The sequence below is a fragment of the Haematobia irritans genome, chromosome 4 (genome assembly GCF_050003625.1).
Source record: "Haematobia irritans isolate KBUSLIRL chromosome 4, ASM5000362v1, whole genome shotgun sequence".
NCBI classification, from domain to species: Eukaryota; Metazoa; Arthropoda; class Insecta; order Diptera; family Muscidae; genus Haematobia; species Haematobia irritans.
The window spans coordinates 4230447-4250255 of NC_134400.1; the positions used below are offsets into that span (position 1 = coordinate 4230447).

Consider the following 19809-nt stretch of genomic DNA (forward strand, 5'->3'; position numbering starts at 1 on the left):
TTTGTTTATGGTACCCGTTGCCACATTTGTTCCCAACGATCTATGTTTGTCTTGGAAGAAACCGGCAAATACACTGAAAAAACAGTAAACCCACCAGGAAGAAAACTTTCGGTTAATTTTAGAAAATTTTGAATATTCTTAGAAAATTTTAACTAAATAGTATTACAAACGTTGGCATCACGCCGATGTCATAAAAACAAGTAAATATTTTTCGACAAATTCAAGAAAATTTATTAGACATAACTAAGTTTTTTCACTTGTTAAAGAAAATTTTGTAGTTTGAAAGAAAAATTTGGAGTTCAAAATTGCAAGAATGTCTTTAGTGATATACGAAGTTCATGATGGACGCATTTTTGGTAAAATTTACAAATTTAAAGAAATTCTGAAGTATTTTGTGGAAGACACGAATTTAGTTAATCTTTATGCTTCATTTGAGTATATTTTTTTCCTCGTTTTTTGTTAATTTAACTAACGTACACAAAAAATTATTAGAGTAAAGGAAACTTTCTCCAAACATAATAATTCCATGAACTAAAATAAAGTTAAATTAGCTTTAGTGAAATAGAGAGTTCACTTTTTTTTGAGTGTAGAAATCTCAAAAAATTAAATAAAATTTAGTTTTTATTTATTTTTGCACGAAGTAGTTCATTTTTCACATAAACCGCTTCCTTTTTTATACCCTGCGCCAAACTGTGGAACAGGGTATTATTTTCTGTTATAACAAAAGGTAATTTTCTTTGTGTAAAATTCCGAGGAAAGTATTTTTTTTTGTTGGGTATACGGTTGCATGGTTCGAATTGGGCTAGGAACTACTAACCAATCCACCGCATATTTCAGATCTTGTCGTGAACGACTTTTTCTTATTCCCCTATTTTCAACCGATTGAGGAGGTCAATTTTTATTTTATAAAATAAAATTAAGTAAAATATTTGTGTTCTATGGGAGCCTTATTATTTTTTCAATTATAGAGAAGGCTCATATCATAGGGGCTTTGTGATTATAAAAAATAATTTTAATATCAACTAAATCGTGAGTCAATCTGAAAATCATGGACATTTAATTTGAGTCTATTAAAAAAAAAATATGCAAAATTAATTCCCAAATTCTTTCATATAAATATTTTTATATGAAAAGTATCTTCTTAATCGTGAGTCAATATGATTTTATTTTGAAAATCATGGAAAATTTATTTGAGTCTTTTTAAAAAATATGCAAAAATTAATTTCCAAATCCATTCAAATTTTCAAAATAAAATATACTAAAATCTGTTTTTATCCCTAAAAATTTTTCGAACAAAAATAATTTTATTTCAAAAATGTGTTCTTTTTCCCTATAAAATTTTCCCACAAAAATAGAAAACTCGATATTTAAGGTTTAAGTTTTTTTTTTCTACAAAAGTGTTTTGTTTATTTTGTATTCATTATATTTAAAATTTGTTTTTAATTAAAACTAAAACATTATAATATCAACAAAAATTGATACAATTTTTGTATTTAGGCGAAATAGTTGGTTTTGTTTTTGTGACAGCTTAAAACTAAAATAATACTTAAACTAGAGTTGATTTTTACAGAAAATTATTTTTTTAAGGGGGAAATACAAAATAGCGGTATATGGAATTAAATATAAATTTATTTTGGAAAATCGGGTGGGAGGAGAAACTTTCAAACTTTTTTTCTTATACCAAAAAATAGAAAACGAACGAATAGAAAACAAACGAAAAACCATTATCACAATCGCTTTGATGAGTTTTGAAAATAAAAATAAAATAAATAACTTAAAATTGTTTATAAAAAATATTAGAAGAAAGCTTTTTATATATAGAATTTCGTTGTTTGAGCCGTCGGCTTTTTCTGATGAAATAAAGTAAGAAAGTTGTTGTCATTTCTTTGTACTATGGCATCTTTTTTGGTAGGCTGGCTGGCTGGCTGGCGGGCTGCTGGCTGACTGGGTAGATTGAATTTCCCCCATGGCTATTTGGTTTTTATTGAAATCTGATGATTACTTGTGACTGGATTTTGCTGACTTTTTGGACTTATCTGCTGCTACCGTTCGATTGAGTATCGAAGGGGTAGCTTGAAGATATTGCCTTAGAGCATCATAGACCACTGAGGCCACATAACGCCAATGGGCTTCACGCATAGCCAAAATTTGTTGTTCTTGCTGCTGGGCTTTACGTATCAAAGCGGCTTGATCGGGTATATAAAATGCAACTGCCATTTTCAAAAAGTTTTTATTTTCTCTGCTTGATGATGTATTTGAATTGCACAATATCTGGTAATTCTTTCAATTGGATATTTTCTTTGTTTGTCTCTTTTTTAATTAATTCTTTGTCTTTTGTTTTTAGAGCAAAAATGCTGTTTTTTGTTTGATTAAAATCACGCGTTTTTTTGTTTTTGTTCTTTATAATAAACGCTTTTAAAAATTTCTCTTTTTTTATTATGCTTGGTTTTTTTTTTATCTTAGGAACACACAACCTTTAGGTTTGCTTGCTGTTTGGAAACTGATTTAATTGTGAAACTCAGAGCGCCTTTTATACTCTCCCTGCTCTCCACATTGATTTTCAAAGGGAATCTCCCTTGTTATGAGGGAAAGTTTTTTTTTCGAAGAGAGCAACCACGAAGAGAAAGAGACGACTGGGAGAGAGAGAGAGCATAACATTCGTTGCTAGTCGTGAAATACCGTTGTTTTCGATTACGGCCAGCAACAGTGGCTGCCTGTTGGCCCATCAAAGCGTATGGATGCTCTTGGTTGCTATGTTTTCCAATTGTTCTCTTGGTAGGGGGGCTTGTTTTTACTATTTTGTTGACATCGCTCTTTCGCATTTATTACGAGACTCCAGAAATGTGTTGAGGCCTCTGTGCTGCTATCAGTAAAATTGTGCCGCCACACTATATACAGGCAGTGTGTAAGCGGCTTTTGATTGTTTTGTGGCCAAGGGTGCCAAAGTTACAGGTCGTTGAGTTATTTTTATGCCATTTATGGCCTAAGAAAACAAACTTTCCTTGAGACAGAGAGTTCGTGAGCGAAAGAGAGGGTAGTGGCGAGAATTCTGTGGACAACATGGCATGTTTCCTAGCCCTAAGACATTATTTAGGAGTTTTTCATCCCTCATCTCAGATCAGGCAGAGGCTTTGGCCTGTGGTCCTAAGGAAACTCTATACATTTTGGCGCCAATTTGTTTTTTTATGGCCAACAAATCACATAGACATTGTTCGCTGGCCCTTATGCCAATCTTTGATAGCTAAGGGTTGATTGTGTAGCCCCCACACAAACAGACATAGTTGTCTGGCTTGCTGTGCTACCGTATGCCTCATTGTATCCTTAGTTATTCTGCGAACAACAACAAAGATTACTTTGTGCTATTTTTTTTATTTTAGAAACTTCCGTATTGTGTTTGTATATGCGGCAGACGGGTAGTCAGACGTATGGATAGTCCTTGTAATGATTCCTGCTAGAATTCAGAAAAAGGCGGAGTTTATGAATTTTCCTGATTTCCTCAACCACATGCCAAAGCCATAGAGTAGAAGAAAATTGCATTTACTTTCTCTTTTCCACTTTAGCCAGTGAAGGCATCAACATTGCTTATAATTCTTCCTATTACTACCAAGCTTCTTATGACCACAAATGGGAGGAGCTAAACATAAATATGTTGTACGTTTGTTGTTTTTTTTTTATATTTGGCAAAAGCATTTATGCTGGCTGTATATCTGCTATATTGTAGACACTATGGTATGGAAAAAATTGTTTCATGGCCATGGTTCAGTAGAAGCATTAAGTCTGTCTGTCCGATAACCTCCTCTTCTGGAGTTTTCTGTGTGCGTTTGGTTATACTACCTGCTTGATGATTCATCATTTGTTGGGTGGAGTTTCAGAGTCGTTGTTTTTTTTTTTTTTTATTTCAAGTATCTTTGTGAGTTTTGAAATGATTCTTTTTGTTTGGTATCTGGTAGGTATTTTGAGGTTTTTGATTTGCCGAGACTTAGCCAAGATGGCTGATTTCAAGACACAACATTTGTACTTACATATATTCTTTGGCCACTTTATAAGTTGGTGGATTCCAAACCATAGAGGCGTTTCTTATTTGCCTATTAAAGTGATTTATTTTAATAGATTACCGTGTATTGAAAAGTTTGAATTATTTGTGAATATTTTCAACTAAAAAAAATTTAACGAACCGCTATCACATTTTAAATAATTTTATTCACTGAAAAAAATTTGATTGAAATAAAGAGATTATTGACAATTCATACACAGAAAAAGGTAAACTGTTCTATAGCAAGAACGGACTACCTCGTGCAAAAATTGAACTAAATTATATTCCACATTTTCAGATTTCCACAAAACGTCGTTAAAATCAGGAAAATTTAATGTCCTGGTGGACTTTTTACTTTTTACCATTTCATAGAATAAGAAATTAACTAAAATTAAAGAAAAAATCATTGTGGAAAATTTCGCTAAAATAACAAAAAAAAAAAAATAAAAAAATAAATAAATAAATTTAGTCATACAAAACCTGCTCAACCAAAAATGACGCTGCGGCCCCTGGAACCTCGTGGTACCTCCCTAAGGTACGCGCCCTCCCCCCATTTGGGCAGCTCTGCTCTAGGATACTAAATCGAATTTACTTCTATTTTAGTAAATAGAAAATATTTAAGTTTAGTTCCTTGTGTTTCAATATGAGAAAGTTTCCTCGACTTTAATAATTTTTTGTGTATGTTAGTTAATTAAACACAAAAGTGGGAAACATGAAAAATGAAGCATAAAGATTTACTATGTTCGTATTTCCACAAAAGAATGCATAATTCCCCAAAATTTTTAAATTTTGGGTGTAGCTTTATAAACAAATATACACACGCAGAGAAGGAATATGATCACCTCAAATATGTTTCAGGAGAAAAATGTTATTTTTTATGGTGACCATATATCTCGTCAAATATAACCTGCTTGTCGCAATCAGATACATGATTTCCGAGAAAATAGCATGGTTGCGAAAACCATGTTACATGGTTACCGCCCAAAAATAACATTTTGCTCTTAAAACATGTTTGAGGTGATCATATTCCTTCCCTGGGTGCAAAAAAGAAAATAGAATATTCGATAAATAAGACGATATATCTAACAGAGCCTGGATATGAAGTTGGGTTCCACACACAGAAAACAAATTTGTTGTGCCAACCAATTTTTTTGCCAACCAAATTATTTGGTCCCATCTACTATCAGAATATAACCGACAAAATTTGTTGAAGCAACCAATTGTTGTCTGGCACAACAGTACATAAAGTAGTTTAAAGAACTAAATTTTGGGCACATTAACAGTCTAATTAGCCAATAGAACCATTAAAATTGCATTCGTTTGTACAACCAACTAATTATTGTCCGACGACCAATACTTGCGAATTTAAAGAAAACATCATTTTAGTTTTTATTTTATTATAAAGGGTGATTTGTTAAGAGCTTGATAACTTTTTTTTTTAAAAAAACGCATAAAATTTGCAAAATCTCATCGGTTCTTTATTTGAAACGTTAGATTGGTCCATGACATTTACTTTTTGAAGATAATTTCATTTAAATGTTGACCGCGGCTGCGTCTTAGGTGGTCCATTCGGAAAGTCCAATTTTGGGCAACTTTTTCGAGCATTTCGGCCGGAATAGCCCGAATTTCTTCGGAAATGTTGTCTTCCAAAGCTGGAATAGTTGCTGGCTTATTTCTGTAGACTTTAGACTTGACGTAGCCCCACAAAAAATAGTCTAAAGGCGTCAAATCGCATGATCTTGGTGGCCAACTTACCTGTCCATTTCTTGAGATGAATTGTTCTCCGAAGTTTTCCCTCAAAATGGCCATAGAATCGCGAGCTGTGTGGCATGTAGCGCCATCTTGTTGAAACCACATGTCAACCAAGTTCAGTTCTTCCATTTTTGGCAACAAAAAGTTTGTTAGCATCGAACGATAGCGATCGCCATTCACCGTAACGTTGCGTCCAACAGCATCTTTGAAAAAATACGGTCCAATGATTCCACCAGCGTACAAACCACACCAAACAGTGCATTTTTCGGGATGCATGGGCAGTTCTTGAACGGCTTCTGGTTGCTCTTCACTCCAAATGCGGCAATTTTGCTTATTTACGTAGCCATTCAACCAGAAATGAGCCTCATCGCTGAACAAAATTTGTCGATAAAAAAGCGGATTTTCTGCCAACTTTTCTAGGGCCCATTCACTGAAAATTCGACGTTGTGGCAGATCGTAAGTCTATTCATGATGAAATGTCAAAGCATACTGAGCATCTTTCTCTTTGACACCATGTCTGAAATCCCACGTGATCTGTCAAATACTAATGCATGAAAATCCTAACCTCAAAAGAATCACCCTTTATATTAATGTATATTCTAGTTATTGACCAAAAAGGAACTTGTAAAAAGCCCTTAATGAACGGTAACAAATAATCCCATGAAATAGCTAAGGTGGAGATTTTCAAAATCTTCAAAAGCACAATCAAGTATTTCCAATTGTTGTAGTACCACATTATCATCGTTGGACGCGTCCCATAGCAAATGAATAACATGGATTTTTCCAACTGCCGCCAATACTCACGCCCATACACTAATTTTGTTATGATCAATTTTCAGTGTGACTTCAATCAGGCTCATGAAATTTTTCTTATATATCGGCATCAGGAGAATGTTGAAATTTTGAGACCGCTGATGAAGCAGACAATCTATATATTTACCTTTCCCAACCTCGGTACTGGTAACATTTGCTAAGATATCTATAGAAATTTTATAGAAATTAAGGGAAATGATGAAGAGTAAGTTGCAATTTGATGTTTATCTTACTTACCTTGATGCTTAACTTACAATGCAGCTACCGGAATTAAAAAATTATGAAAAAATCTAACTTGAATTTTTAAGTTTTATATAATTAATGAAACAAAAGATTATTTGTTGTCATATATGTAGTCCATAGCAACAAGTTCCTTTTATAACTATCAAATCTGTTAACACAACTAACTTATTTGCTATACAGACTTTCAGTTGGGTTTGGTGATACATTGGCAAAACAAATTAGTTATCACAACAAGATGGAATAAATTGAAATAGTTGCTTACTTCAATATATAAATAACGACCAATATTTGGTCGGGTGTACCAACTTTTAGTCACACAACTATTATATTGGTTACAGAAACCATTAAACAAGGGAAGTAACTAAAAATTATTCCAAACAATTAAAAATTGTGGGTCACCACAATCTATTTGTTGTCGTACTCGAATTCCAACCAATCATTTCTCTGGGTGCATTCACAAAAAAAAGAAGAAAATAATAATTTTATGAAGCCGCTTCTTATGGTTGAAATCAATACCAAAATCCTTAGGATAAATTTATAAACTGATTTTGTGATGTTTCAAAAGAACTTGTCAACAGTAGATTTTTGTATACTGCAGAATATATAATATTTAGCTTGGTCGAATTTTCGGCCCTTCAAATCTTCCTTTAAAAGTATATACAATTGAAAAAAAAATTGCAACGATTTTCTTATATAATTTTGTGGTTTTTCTATATTTTCTTATGTCATAATCGAAAATTCTTTTCATGGTCAAACCAAGGTTTTCTCAAGAACACTTACTTATAACCAGAGATAAAATTACATTAATTGTGGTTTCAGAGCTCTTATAGACATTTCATTATACAAATCCATTTTTAAAGAAAATATCTATATTGGTTTCTCTGGGTGAAATTGTATTGCAACGCAATTTCCAATAAAGGAACGCAGAGTCGACTATAGCATTTTCTACACTCAGTAGCCAAAATTTCTTCTGAAAAAATAATATACTCCAAAGGAAGATGCTTATTTTCTCAGAAAAGAAATTTTAGACCAAAAAAGAAATATGTTTCTTTGAAAAAAAATATATTTTTTAAAATCAAATTAAAAAGATTAGAGGCAATTGTGAAATCAGTCATCATAAATTCGATAAAATTGGTTAAAAGCAAAATACTTTTTGTAAATTCTCGTTCTGCAGAAAGTATTTTTTCTTTGTGTGTACACCCTCAAAAAAATCACTTCTGTTACATATACCCCAAATACTTTTTGCTTCAATCATATATATTTTCAGGATTGGTCCAAACAAAATATTGTTTGTATTGTTCAAGCATATTATGTTTCACCTTAGGGCATACACTGTTAGTAAACAATTTTAATGAAATTTTCTTTGTGTGGATATATTTTTAAAGCGCCAATTGGTTATGAACATTATATACTTGCTCTTAAAAATATTGTGTTAAAAAATTTGAGTTCCAAACATATAATTTTTACACCCAAACATGTTAAAAACAGTCTTCCGTGTATAGTTTATCTTGAAAGTCTCAATAGATTGTCAGTAGGTGACTTTCAATTTCCATCGATGCTTACAATGAACTTTGGTCATTGGGTGTAGGGTATCATATAATCGACTCGACATAACTCTAGCGTTTGCTTATTCGTTTCAATATGCGGTTTTGTTATCATTTCTGATATAATAATCGATTTATAAAATTAAAAATAATTGTGGTTTAGAAAACAGTTGTATAAGAACATGAAAACTACGTTTTTAAAAGAAAAACATTATATTTGTTTATACTTTGTAGAAATTTAATTAAATACAAATTCTATATTTAGCGTAAAGTTTGGGTTCAGTTTAGTTTTAAAGGACTAATTTAAGACTTTATTAAACTTAATATGGGATAACATATGGACGACTTTTTTCGTATTTAATGGTACATTTATTGAAAAATCAAAATAAAATGAATGTATTAATGGCAGGTGTCTCTGAAAATTCAGTATTATTTTCTAGTGCACAATTCACATTTTGGATTTTAGTCACCTTCAAGTTTTTAATAAAAATTAAATATTTTAATAAAGAACAAATGGATCCAAAATTCATTGACTTAACATCAGAATATCAACTACAAACAAAGAAAATTTCATTAAAATTGAGCAATAGGACAATGGAATAAACCGCAATAGGACAATGGAATTGTTCATTAAAAGTATGAAATCATTCCTTATTATATTAAAATTTCTTTACAAAGTCTTTTCATTATCTCAATTTTCATGACAAAATAACGAAGCCTTTTCTGTCTGTGTATATTTATTTGTGTCATATTTTTTTAATTGCTTATTGCCTGCAATTATACCCATTGACTTATTAACTTTTACTTTCAATTTTTAATGACAACATATGAAAATTTCTTGTCAGATTCTCTCCAAATGACATCATCTGTTTATGCATAAACAAAAATTACAATAAAAAAATTATAATTTAGTATATTGCATTACCACAATGTTCATTAAACAAATTAGCTTACTGACCCACATATAATTCTTTAATTATATAAACAGTTTTTTTTTATTCGTTTATATAGACTTGAGTGTATAATTGACAGACTCAAGGTTAGCCAGCACGTGTTTGGATGTTTATTTTTATATTTAAACAAAAATAATATTACGAATTTATGCGATAAAGAAATATTGAGGATTTTTTTTCGTTCACAATAGAACTGTGCAATGAAGCATTTTAGGAGAATGACAATAATAATATTATTTGAAATAAATAAATGAAATAATTTGAATTTATTGAGAGAAAATTAAGCGATACTAAATTTATCCTAAAAGGACTACTGAGGGTAAAATCTAAATGATCTTACTAATTTAAAAATAAAATTGCTAGCGGAAATTCATTCATCACAATTTTTCTCTACACTGAAAAAATATTGACCTCACCTGAGAGAATATATAACCTAAATTGTAGGACCCCAGTTTACACAACATTAAGGAAAAAATTTCTTTAAAATAAAGAAATTTCTATTAAAACAAACTTTATAATCTTTGATTTAAAATAGATTTTCATTAAATTGAGGACACGAGTCTTTAAAATTTTCGTGCTGCCGTTAAAGCCGTATGTCTTTGAATTAAGGTAAATTTTCCTAAAATAAAAACAGTTTTGATTTAGGGAAATAATATTCACATTAATTGAGAATTCTTGGATTAAAGAAAAAAAAAACCACCAAAATAAGCTAGGACTTTTTTTAAAGGATTTTTGCATCACTGGTTCAACGAGTTCTGGATTTTGAAACATTTTGTGAAACATACATTAATAGCTTTGCTAATATATTGCAAAGGAGAAGAAAAATTCTCTTTTGCGATAAAAGCTATAGCTAGATAGCATTCAAAAAAATTTCTTTATTTTGGAGAAGCAGCATCTAAATATGGTTCGAAATCAATACCAAAATCCTTAAGGATAGATCAATATTTTTAAATTCAAATACATATTTTTTGAGTGCGCGCTGGTTAGGTTAGGTGGCAACCCGATGTATCAGGCTCACTTAGACTATTCAGTCCATTGTGATACCACATTGGTGAACTTCTCTCTTATCACTGAGTGCTGCCCGATTCCATGTTAAGCTCAATGACAAGGGACCTCCTTTTTATAGCCGAGCCCGAACGGCGTTCCACATTCCAGTGAAACCACTTAGAGAAACTTTGAAACCCTCAGAAATGTCACCAGCATTACTGAGGTGGGATAATCCACCGCTGAAAAACTTTTTGGTGTTCGGTCGAAGCGGGAATCGAACCCACAACATTGTGTAAGCAAGGCGGGCATGCTAACCATTGCATCACGGTGGCTCCCATGAAAGTATGGTTGTCTAAAACTTTTGTGTGAAATGTCACATCAAAATACTCCAAAAAAAAAGGCCGAAATTGTGGACCGAAAACTCCAACAAAATGTACTTGGATCCAAAGATTTCCTTTAACGACTTTGGTATTGATGCCGAGCCTAAGATTTGGCTTCTTTAAAATGAACAAAATTTTGCGGATCTATGTAACTTTAAATCTAGGATCAATAAAATTATCAATAAAGTAGATACAGGTCTTATTTATGTATATTTTCAATAACTTTTTGCGATATATTAATGTAGCTATTCACGTACAAATAAATGTCCGTTTAAATATCCAAATTATGGCCGATACTGCAAAGTAAAACTATTTTCTTAGTTCCAAAAAAAAAAAAAAAATATATATATATATATATATATATATATATATATATATATATATATATATATATATATATATATATATATATATATATATATATATATATATATATATATATATATATATATATATATATATATATATATATATATATATATATATATATATATATATATATATATATATATATATATATATATATATATATATATATATATATATATATATATATATATATATATATATATATATATATATATATATATATATATTTTTTTTTTTTTTTTTTTTTTTTTAAACCAAAAATACAAAATCCTCAAAAAAGGTCTAGCCTAGAAGCGTTTTTATCTTAAATCTAAAAATTTTATATTTCAATAAATTTAAGTATGATTTCTTTAAATCTAAAATGTGTTTTCTTTACTTTAAGGAACATTGTTCTCAGACATACGACTATATCGGATGGATGCAAATTTGCAAAGTTTGTGTCCTAAATGTAAAAAAAAAAATAAAAAAAACAAGTATATACAACAGCAAGTTCGGCCGGGCCGAACTTACGAATCACCATGAATCAAATATTAGGGGGTTTGAAGACAGATCAAGCAGAGCAGTTCAACCAGTACACTTCACGAAGATAAATTTAAAGATTTTACCTATGAAGACTATATCAGATTCTGGATTTATAAGAACCGTTTGAGTTTTAGAGCAACCATTAAAATCTCTTGTAAGTGTAAAATAACGTCTTGATTTGAAATTTTAAATTAACGATTATCACCCGAGAAGTAAAATCTGGAAATTTTATATTGAGTTTCAAGCAATTTTCATGATCAGTGCGCCTTCTCTACCCTCAAGAAGTAAAATCGGTCTATATAGAGGCATTACCAAATGAACCGATAAAAACTTAATCCGATACACGTTTTTGTGAGTCTAAAGTACCAGAATATTTACAATTTCAAGCAAATCGGATAGAAACTACGGCTTCTAGTAGTTTTTATCCAATTTCAGGTAAATTGGATAAAAACTTCGGATTATAGAAGCCCAAGAAGTAAAATCGGGAAATCGGTCTATATGGCGGCTATACCAAAACATGGACCGATACTCAACATTTTCGGCACACCTCTTTGTGGTCCTAAAATACCTCTAGATTTCCAAATTCAGACAAATCGGATAAAAACTGCGGATTCTAGAAGCCCAAGACCCCAAATGGGGAAGTCGGTTTATATGGGGACCATGCCAAAACATGGACCGATGCATACAGTTTTTGCAACACCTCTTTATGGTTCTAAAATACCTCTAGGTAAATTGAATAAAAACTTCGGATTCTAGAAGCCCAAGAAGTAAAATCGGGAAATTGGTCTATATGGGGGCTATACTAAAACATGGGCCGATACTCACAATTTTTGGCACACCTCTTTATGGTCATAAAATACCTCTAGATTTAAATTTTCAGTCAAATTGGATAAAAACTACGATTTTTATAAGCCCAAGACCCCAAATCGGGAGGTCGGTTTATATGGGGACTATATCGAAACCTGGAACGATATAGCCCATCTTTGAACTTGACCTGCCTGCAGACAAAAGACGAGTTTGTGCAAAATTTTAGCACTATTGCTTCATTATTGAAGACTGTAGCGTGATTACAACAGACAGACAGCCAGACAGACGGACAGCCAGACAGACAGCCAGACAGACGTACAGACAGCCAGACAGACGGACAGACAGCCAGACAGACATGGTTATATCGTCTTAGAACTTCTCCCTGATTAAGAATATATATAGTCTATATAGCCGGAAATCGATATTTCGATGAGTTACAAACGTCACCATTCTGTGGTGCTGGGTATAAAAATTGAAGCAAAGGTTATAAGCTTTCTTTTAATTAAAATTTCAATATTTTACAGAAATTTGCACTTAATATTGTGTAATTTGCGTATCATTAAATTAATGTTGCGTAATCTTTAAAACCACGTAAATATTTTTTCAGTGCACAAATTCAATCAATATCGTTCTAATTAGACTGTGTCTCTGGCACTGCAATATTGAAATATTGGCGTATGTACATCGATTTCTTCTCCTTAAAATACGAATATGATTTTTGTGTAGCTACACTGAAAAAAAAGCATACTCGGTTCCAAAGATTTTGTCTTTACTTTAAAAAATTTGGTATTGATTCCGAGCCAAAGAAGCGGAGAATACAAGTAAGAATACTTTTAAGACACAATTCTATTTTAAATTTAGGTTTTGTGTACTTGCTTCTAGGAAGCAAATTTTAATTTTTCGCTTTCTCAGCTTTTTTTCTTCATATGCTATCAAAGTCCTTTAAAAACGAGTTGACGGCAACTTTATTTTCCATATTAAGACTCGACTTCCAGTAGAAATTATGCTATGTTTGAAGTAAAAAACTTCTTTAAAATAAAGTTTTGAAAAACATGTCCTATATTTGAACGATTTTTTGCTTTGTAATCAAGATGCAAAAAGACAACAAATTTAAAGACAATTTCATTAGATTTAAAGATTTTTTCTGAATTATTAAAGTCAAGTTGACTTTAGCCTATAATTTTTTTCTTTCATGTTAAGATACCCATTTTTAAGTCAAATCACTTAATTATAAGGACAATACGACTTCATTGAAAAGTTTATAGACTTTTTGACAAGGAAATTAACTTTATTTTAGAGAAATGCGTCTTCTATGCTAAGCAAAATTTGTATTCGTATTTTAAAGACATGAAATCTTTGACCTCACGACAATATTTTTTTCAGTGTAAGTTCTAATGCGTCAAACTTCGTATATCTTCGTATATCTATCGCTTAGTTAAAATAGTTTTTATAATACAATAAGTGTAAATTACAAACTTCAAATATCACAGAAACTGAATGCGGGTAATCTTTTAATTCTTATTCTACTTCACAAAAAAAAAAAAAACTATTTTATGACTGACATGTGTCGTCACATTGCAGTGATAAGAGCCATCACTTGCATCATTATCCAATTGGAAAATTTTACGAAATAATTGTTGAATTGAATATTTGCATAAATAATTACGGCACAAAAAAATTGATTATTCAATGGCTTTAACGAATCATCATTGTTAAGAAATCGCGTCCTCCACAATTTAAATTAAAAATCTATGGAACACCAGTATCAAAGTTGAATTAATAGATGAATATTTAAAAACCCATATTTCCCACAGTTAATATTCATGATAATTTAAAGCAATGTTCTGCCTTTCCTTCTGCAGTCAATTAACACTTCTGTGATAATTGTTACCTGACAACAAACACAAATATCCAAAGAAAGACTTTCTGGAAATGGATATGTGAACTGCTTGCACTGATTCTTAATCTCTGTTGGCACAAGTAAAGATGAGGTTCTATTTCTTTTGAAAAATAAAATAAAAAGAAAACAATGAAAATCGAACATGTTTAAGCATGTTCAGATTTTGGGCAAATAAAAGGCATTACCATTTTCTTATCATTTCATCAACGGAAGAACCACAACACATTTTTTTTATTTGTTTGTAGCTCTAACTGCTGGCAGGTTGTTCGTAAATCATAAATTGGGTATTTGTGTCTTCAAAGACACCAGTTGGAATAGTAGATATTAAATTACTATCAAATCATATCCCATAATAAAGAAAGAGGAATACACCATTCGTAGTGCCCACAGACGGACAGACAGACAGACGGAGGAACACATGCTTATGTAGACATTTGTATTTCAGTTTGTTTTATTGCTCTGTCCAAGGAAACCTTTGTCTTAAAATCAAATACGTGTTTAGATCATTTAGTAAAATTGAATACCACTTTAATAGATCCCTTGGTGTGTGATAGATACCCTACACTATGTTATATTAGACATTAATTTCAGGTGACAGACCACTGAAGAAGTGAACGTACTAACACTACCGTTTAAGAAAAATTCGTTCATTCTAACAACTTGGCTGATAAGTTCCCGGCCTAACAAATTTTATTGAAATCGGTTCAGATTTAGATATAGCTCCTATATATATAGTTCGCCCGATTTACAATTTACAATATGACCACAGTGGCCAATCTTTTATTCCGATTTAATTGAAATTTTGCACAGGAAGTAGAATTAGCATTATAGCTATGCGTGCCAAAAAAGACCCCCAACAGACATTTTTCTATGACCATTTTTCTGTAACCATCTAAGGGTTTGAGCACACTAGACACAAATTAGATCAAAATGAGTTTCGAAAATTTGTCCACCAGCATTTTCGAAATATATGGATATAGTTTTTGGAAATCGCTTCTATCGTGATGTTATGTATCGTATATGAGCTAAAAATGCTTGTTGATTTCGCTGTGGTCGCGAAGTCTTGCTCTTATCTTCCAAAAACAGGAATCGAAACATAGACCAATTAAAATGCAAGCGGTGACACTTCCAATTCCACACATTTCACATTCAACTTACCTAGTTGATATTTCGATCGCAGTTGTGCACTGAAAAAACAGTGAACCCACCAGGAAGAAAACTTTTGGTTAATTTTAGAAAATTTTTGTATTTTAAGAAATGTTTATCTAAACAGTATTACAAATGCTGGAATCACGCCGATATCACAAAAATAAGGAAATATTTTTCGAAAAATTCAAGAAAATTCATTAGACATAAATAATTTTTTTCACTTGTTAAAAAAAAAAAATTTGTAGTTTGAAGGAAAAAAAATTGGAGTTCAAAATTGCAAGAATGGCTTTAGTGACAATTTAAAATTTACAAATTTAAAGAAATAATGAACTATTTTGTGAGAAATACGAATTTAGGAAATCTTTATGCTTAATTATACCCTCCATCATAGGATGGGGGTATATTAACTTTGCCATTCCGTTTGTAACACATCGAAATATTGCTCTAAGACCCCATAAAGTACATATATATTCTGGATCATGGTGAAATTCTGAGTCGATCTAAGCATGTCCGTCCGTCCGTCTGTTGAAATCACGCAAACTTCCGAACGAAACAAGCTATCGACTTGAAACTTGGCACAAGTAGTTGTTATCGATGTAGGTCGGACGGTATTGAAAATGGGCCGTATCGGTCCACTTTTACGTATAGCCCCCATATAAAGGGACCCTCAGATTTGGCTTGTGGAGCCTCTAACAGAAGCATATTTCATCCGATCCGGCTGAAATTTGGTATATGGTGTTGGTATATGGTCTCTAACAACCATGCAAAAATTGGTCCACATCGGTCCATAATTATATATAGCCCCCATATAAACCGATCCCCAGATTTGGCTTGCGGAACCTAAAAGAGAAGCAAATTTCATCCAATCCGGCTGAAATTTGGTACATGGTGTTAGTATATGGTCTCTAACAACCGTGCAAAAATTGGTTCACATCGGTCCATAATTATATATAGCCCCCATATAAACCGATCCCCAGATTTGGCTTGCGGAGCCTAAAAGAGAAGCAAATTTCATCCAATCCGGCTGAAATTTGGTATATGGTGTTGGTATATGGCCTCTAACAACCATGCAAAAATTGGTCCACATCGGTCCATAATTATATATAGCCCCCATATAAACCGATCCCCAGATTTGGCTTGCGGAGCCTAAAAGAGAAGCAAATTTCATCCAATCCGGCTTAAATTTGGTATATGGTGTTCGTATATGGTCTCTAACAACCATGCACAAATTGGTCCACATCGGTCCATAATTATATATAGCCCCCATATAAACCGATCCCCAGATTTGACCTCCGGAGCCTCTTGGAGGAGCAATATTCATCCGATCCGGTTCAAATTAGGAACATGGTGTTAGTATATGGTCGCTAACAACCATACCAAAATTGGTCCAATCACACCAAAATTGGTCCATATCGGTTCATAATCATGGTTGCCACTAGAGCCAAAAATAATCTACCAAAATTTTATTTCTATAGAAAATTTTGTCAAAATTTTATTTCTAGAGAAAATTTTGTTAAAATTTTATTCGGTTCATAATAAAATTTTCATCATTGTCAAAATTTTATTTCTATAGAAAATTTTGTCAAAATTTTATTTCTATAGAAAATTTTGTTCAAATTTTATTCGGTTCATAATCATGGTTGCCACTCGAGCCAAAAATAATCTACCAAGATTTTATTTCTATAGAAAATTTTGCAAAAGTTTATTTCTATAAAAAATGTTGTTAAAATTTTATTTCTGTAGAAATTTTTTTCAAAATTTTATGTCTACTTTGTCAAACTGAATTATATACGTATTGGATCGATCTTTTTTGATTTAATGTATACCACGTATGGACTTACATACAATTTAGAAGATGGTGTTAGGAGGTTTTAAGATACCTTGCCATCGGCAAGCGTTACCGCAACTTAAGTAATTCGATTCTGGATGGCAGTGTTTAGAAGAAGTTTCTACGCAATCCATGATGGAGGGTACATAAGCTACGGCCTGGCCGAACTTACGGCCGTATATACTTGTTTTTGTATAATTTTTCCCGATTTTTAGTTCATTTAACTAACATACGCAAAAAATTATTAAAGTAAATGAAACTTTCTCTAAACATAATAATTCTATGAACTAAAATAAAGTGAAATAGCCAACGACATTCTACTAAACGATGAAAAATTACCCTTATCTATATTTTTTTATTCAACAGTGAGGCTTAGAATTTATTGGCCGCCCTTCTATTTCTTCTATTATTTGGTTTAAATAAAGTCATAGTGTGTTAAGTAATCGACCTTTACCATCCACTTGCTCTTTAAGTCATAGAGTGCAACACTGTCATCTAATTCTTTAGGTATATAACTCAACTTTGTATCTTCCCTTAACTCCGACTGTGGATTGTAAACAATCTTATCTTGATATCATTTTCATTTTATGCCCATTTTTTGGGTAATATAACAATGAAATGTATTGTCCGTCCATTGGTGGACAGACGATAACCTAAATGATTGTGGTTCTTCTGGTGGTGAGATTGTACGGTACCATTTGCGCAGTTTCTACTGCCACCGTCTATAGAAGGGATATTCGTTTTATTTGTTGTTGGTTTAATTTCATTTCATATGGTTAATAATTATTCACATGTTTCACAACATCATCAACCGACCCCATACTCAATGCGGTGACCGGCAGATCTAACCAGCCGATCGATTGTTAACATCAATGCTTCGAAGACGGCTAGCCGCCTCGAGTGTATGTATGCATTTCTGGTTGGTTATTTATTTTTGTTATTTTTTTTTTTTTTGCTGTTAGTTTTTCGAGAATACCTCTCTGCTTTAGTTTTCATGCCGATCCAGCAATCAGTGGATGACTCATCCTCAGCTATGCCCCCTTTTTTGTCATGGGTATTTTTTTTTTCTTCTTTATTTAAAGACCCATTTATGTTCGCTTTTTTGTCTTCTGGTTGTGGTTGATTTTTGTTGTGTTTTTTTTTTTTTTTTGGTTTCATTTCATATCATCAGGTATTATTTGGTCTTTGAATTATTTCAATGGCCCTGAATGTCTCTAAATGGAAATTATTAAGTATCTATTAGGGTATGACAAATGTAGTTAGTTTTTTTGCAGTGGTGCTATTAACACTTAATATTCAGAAATCAGTATCTACACTGTGAAAAATATTATTATAGCAACAAAAACAAGAACAGAAAGGAGCAAATGAGGTGGAAATTTTGTGTTGATCAGTATAGCGATTAAGGATATAATGCACTGATCACATAAGTGCTATAGGGAATATATCATTCGTCTCCAACCTAAGGAGACAAAAATCGAAAATCAGGCTTTCGACTAATCGACTTTTTGACAAAAAGAAGTCGAAACAAATTCACCAAAAAATCTAAAAGTGCGACGACAAAAGTCTACATTCTAGTATCAAAATATGGATCAATCTCTGTTTCGGCCAATCACCAAAAAAACTTTCCAGTTGTGGATTATCCCTTCTCAGTAATGTTAGTAAAATTTCTGAGTGTTTCAAAGCTTATCTAAGATTTTTCACCGTAATGTAAAAACCCGTTCGTACTCGGCTATAAAAATGAGGTCCCTTCCCATTGAGCTAAACATAGAATCTGACAGCCGGTGTGGCCAATATTTTTCTGGCTCTTGTCCCCAAAAGTCACCATCTTAACTTAAAATTCCTCACAAAAATCCCCAACAAAAAAATGTCTGATCGTTTTTATGAGGAAAGAAATAGGCTCTTCTATAGAAAAAAACAAGTATATACGGCACTAAGTGCGGCCGGGCCGAATCTTAAATACCTACCACCATGAACCAAATATTAAGGTTTCCTTTGAAATTTCTGGAGGGCTTGAGGACACTTCCCGATGATAAATTTAAATATTTCACCTATGAGGACTATATCAGATTCTGGATTTATAAGAACCATTTTTGTTTGAGTTTTTGACGAATCATTAACATCTCTTGTAAGTGTGCAAGAAAATTATAAAATAACGTCTTGATTTGAAATCTTAAATCTGTAGAAGTAAAATCTGGAAATTTTACATTGAGTTTCAAGCAATTTTCATGATCAGTGCGCCTTCTACACCCTCAAGAAGTGAAGTGGGTCTATATGGGGGCATTACCAAATGGACCGATAAAAACTTAATCCGATACACGTTTTTGTGAGCCTAAAATACCAGAATATTTACAATTTCAGGCAAATCAGATAAAAACTATAGTTTCTAGAAACCCAAGGAGTTAAATCGGGAGATCGTTCTTATGGGGGCTATACTAAAATATGGACCGATACTCACCGTTTTCGGCACATTTCTTTATGACCCGAAAATACCTCTAGATTTCCAATTTCAGGCAGATAGGATAAAAACTT

General features: G+C 32.1%; 1 protein-coding gene and 1 long non-coding RNA gene across 3 annotated transcripts in view; one reads left to right on the plus strand and one right to left on the minus strand.

The window, feature by feature from the left end:
* Positions 1-19809, plus strand: part of LOC142233197 (uncharacterized) — a 423130-nt gene that overhangs the window by 224656 nt on the left and 178665 nt on the right. The window lies entirely within an intron of this gene.
* Positions 1612-2507, minus strand: rpr (reaper). Its single transcript, XM_075304705.1, has one exon. It carries the CDS (start codon positions 2215-2217, stop codon positions 1999-2001), a length of 219 nt encoding a protein of 72 aa, XP_075160820.1. The 5' UTR covers positions 2218-2507; the 3' UTR covers positions 1612-1998.

Excerpts from the sequence above, each read along its gene's own strand:
- rpr (XM_075304705.1), bottom strand. The coding sequence starts at position 2,217 with ATGGCAGTTGCATTTTATATACCCGATCAAGCCGCTTTGATACGTAAA.